General features: G+C 50.0%; 1 protein-coding gene across 1 annotated transcript in view; it reads left to right on the forward strand.

The window, feature by feature from the left end:
• RCC1L (RCC1 like) overlaps positions 1 to 3132 on the forward strand; it is a 30805-nt gene that overhangs the window by 5408 nt on the left and 22265 nt on the right. Inside the window, exons 3-4 of the mRNA XM_017543338.2 lie at positions 1138 to 1266; positions 2992 to 3058. Coding sequence (XP_017398827.1) covers positions 1138 to 1266; positions 2992 to 3058 — 196 coding nt within the window. The remainder of the gene's footprint in view (positions 1 to 1137; positions 1267 to 2991; positions 3059 to 3132) is intronic.

Raw genomic sequence — 3132 nt, forward strand, 5'->3', positions numbered from 1 at the left:
GGCTCACTGCAACCTCCGCCTCCTGGGTTCAAGCGATTCTCCTGCCTCATCTTCCTGAGTAGCTGGGACTACAGGCACATGTCATCATGCCCGGCTAATTTTTGGATTTTTATTAGAGATGGGGATTTCACCACGTTAGCCAGGTTGGTTTCGACTGGCTAACATGGTGAAATGTTAACTCCTGGCATCAGGTGATCCACCTGCCTTGGCATCCCAAAGTCAGTCCTGAAGTCTTTGTTTGCTATAAGATGCCACATTACATTTTTTATATCTTTTATTGAGAACAATCTTAGATGTACAGAAGTGGACAGAGTAGTGCAGTGTAGCATCGCCAGCGTCAGCCGCCATAGGCTCATGCTAGTCTTGTTTTCTTCATTTTTCCCACCTTTTCCCTCCGTACATTTGGAGCAAATTGCAAATCCCAACAGTTTAATTTTTTAGTTTTTTTAGGGGGACAGGGGCTTGCTCTGTCACCCATGCTACAGTGCAGTGGCACGATCACGGCTCACTACAGCCTCATCCCCCTGGCTGAAGTGATCCTCCTACCTCAGCCTCCCTGGTAGCTGGGACCGTAGGTATACACTGTCATGCTCAGCTGATTTTTGTATTTTTTTTTTTGGAATGGTGTCTTGCTCTGTCTCTCAGGCTGGAGTACAGTGATGCGATATTAGTTCACTGCAACCTCTGCCTCCCGGGTTAAAGCGATTCTCCTGCCTCAGCCTTCTGAGTTGCTGGGACTATAGGCACCCGCCATCACGTCCGGCTAATCTTGTGTTTTTAGTAGAAATGGGATTTCACCATGTTGGCCAGGCTGGTCTCGAACTACTAGCCTCAAGCAATCCACCCACCTCAGCCTCCTGAAGTGCTGGGATTGCAGGAGCCACTGCACTCGGCCAAGATTTCTTTAATAAGAAGACGAAGTATGCTTTTCAGCAACCTGCCTGTGTCGTAGTGGCAGTCCGTGCCATGGGCTGGGAGTTGGACTCCTGGCTCTCGCTCTGCCCCTAACTTACCTGTCTCGACGCGTCTTTCCTATCTCCGACTCTGTTTTCTAATGCAGTAGTGTGGAGTTGCACTGTCTGATTTCCAGTGTTAGAAATGCCATGCCTCTCAATCGGTGTTCTGTGTTTTGTCCAGCGAGGGGCTACGAGTATGTTTTGGAGCCCTCACCTGTCCCCCTGCCTCTGGACAGGCCTCAGGAGACACGAGTGCTGCAGGTCGCATGTGGCCGAGCCCACTCTCTTGTCTTGACAGACAGGGAAGGAGGTGAGTTGACGTCTGTTGAAGGGTAATGGAGGAGTTGGGGGGACCATTTCATTGTGAAACGGAGCCTCAGGTCGGGCCTGAGTGGCTTGCTCAGTGGAGCCACATCTAATGAGTGAAACGCGGCATTTCCTGAGCAGATCAGTAGGATTGCTCAAAGCAGCAGGACACATGTTGATTCTGATGTGCTCAGCTCTCTGGGTCTTAGAAAATTGCATGTATTTCTAAATGTAACCACACAAGGCAGTCTGATCAAGGAAGGCCTCCTCCTCCGTTTGCTGTGAAGTCACTGAGCTGGGTGGTGTGGTGAGGTAGCTTTTTCTTTTTCTTTTTTTTTGAGATGGAGTCTCACTCTTGTTGCCCAGGCTGGAGTGCAGTAGCGCAATCTTGGCTCACTGCAACCTCCACCTCCTGGGTTCAAGTGATTCTCCTGCCTCAGCCTCCTGAGTAGCTGGGATTACAGGCACCCACCACCATGCCCAGCTAATTTTTGTATTTTGTAAAGACGGGGTTTCATCATGTTGGCCAGGCTGGTCTTAAACTCCTGACCTTAGGTTATCTGCCCGCCTCGGCCTCACAAAGGGCTGGGATTACAGGCGTGAGCCACTGTGCCCGGCCCAGCGGTGACTTTGAAAGAAGCCTGTTGGCTAACACATCTTCTGTGTGGTTGGGGTCTTTCAGAGTCTGGGCCCCTGGGTGACATAGCCCCTCTTTAGATGAGGGGTTATTTCCAGGGAAAGGTCAATATGATTACATTTTTCACATTTCATTTTCTTTTTTCTTTTTCTTTTTTTTTTTTGAGACAGTCTCTCCCTGTCACCAGACGGGAGTGCAGTGGCGCCATCTCAGCTCACCAAACCTCCGCCTCCTGGGTTTGATTCTCCTGCCTCAGCCTCCCGAGTATCTGGGATTACAGGCGTCTGCCACCACACCTGGCTAATTTTTGTATTTTTAGTAGAGATGGGGTTTCACCATGTTGACCAGGATGGTCTCAATCTCTTGACCTCGTGATCCACCCCCCTTGGCCTCCCAAAGTGCTGGGATTACAGGCCTGAGCCACCGCGCCCATCCCCTTTTTTTTTTTTTTAATCTGAGATGGAGTCTTGCTCTGTCGCCCAGGCTGGAGTGCAGTGGCATGATCTTGGCTCACTGCAGCCTCTACCTCTTGGGTTCAAGTGATTCTCTTGCCTCAGTCTCCCGAGTAGCTGGGACTATAGGCGCCCATCACCGTGCTCTGCTAATTTGTGTATTTTTAGTAGAGACTGGGTTTCACCATGTTGGCCAGACTGGCCTTGAACTCCTGACCTCGAGTGATCCACCTGCCTTGGCCTTCCCAAAGTGCTGGGATTACAGTCGTGAACCCCTGTGCCTAGCCTTTAATTTCATTTTCTGGCTGAGAATACTCTGTAGGAAAAGGCAGAGGTGGTGTTTAGGAGCTCTTTCTAGAGGGGAGTGGTGTTCAGGGCAGCCTGGTGACAGGTTCTAACCTCATAAGGTGGAATTCCCAAGAGGTAGATCCAGGGCCAGGAGGGGAAGGCGGGTCTGGTTCCCCACACACCCCATGGGAGTTTCTGTAGAGCCTGAGAATGTTGGAGAAGGAAACCCAGGGGCAGTTGGAGTGGGGGTGAGCTCACCAGGACGGGACCACCCTCGAGACCCCTTCCAGTCCTGACATCCTAGGATCCGACAAACCTGCAGAACTGATTTAATTGGTGGTTTTATTTTTAGTCTTCAGCATGGGAAACAATTCTTACGGGCAATGTGGAAGAAAAGTGGTCGAAAATGAAATTTACAGGTGAGTTCCCCAAAGGCCTACCCTTCCCCATGTTGAGTTAAGTGTTAAACATTTCTTTCTTTTTTTTTTTTTTT

Source organism: Cebus imitator, unplaced genomic scaffold (assembly GCF_001604975.1).
Source record: "Cebus imitator isolate Cc_AM_T3 unplaced genomic scaffold, Cebus_imitator-1.0 Scaffold153, whole genome shotgun sequence".
Lineage (NCBI taxonomy): Eukaryota > Metazoa > Chordata > Mammalia > Primates > Cebidae > Cebus > Cebus imitator.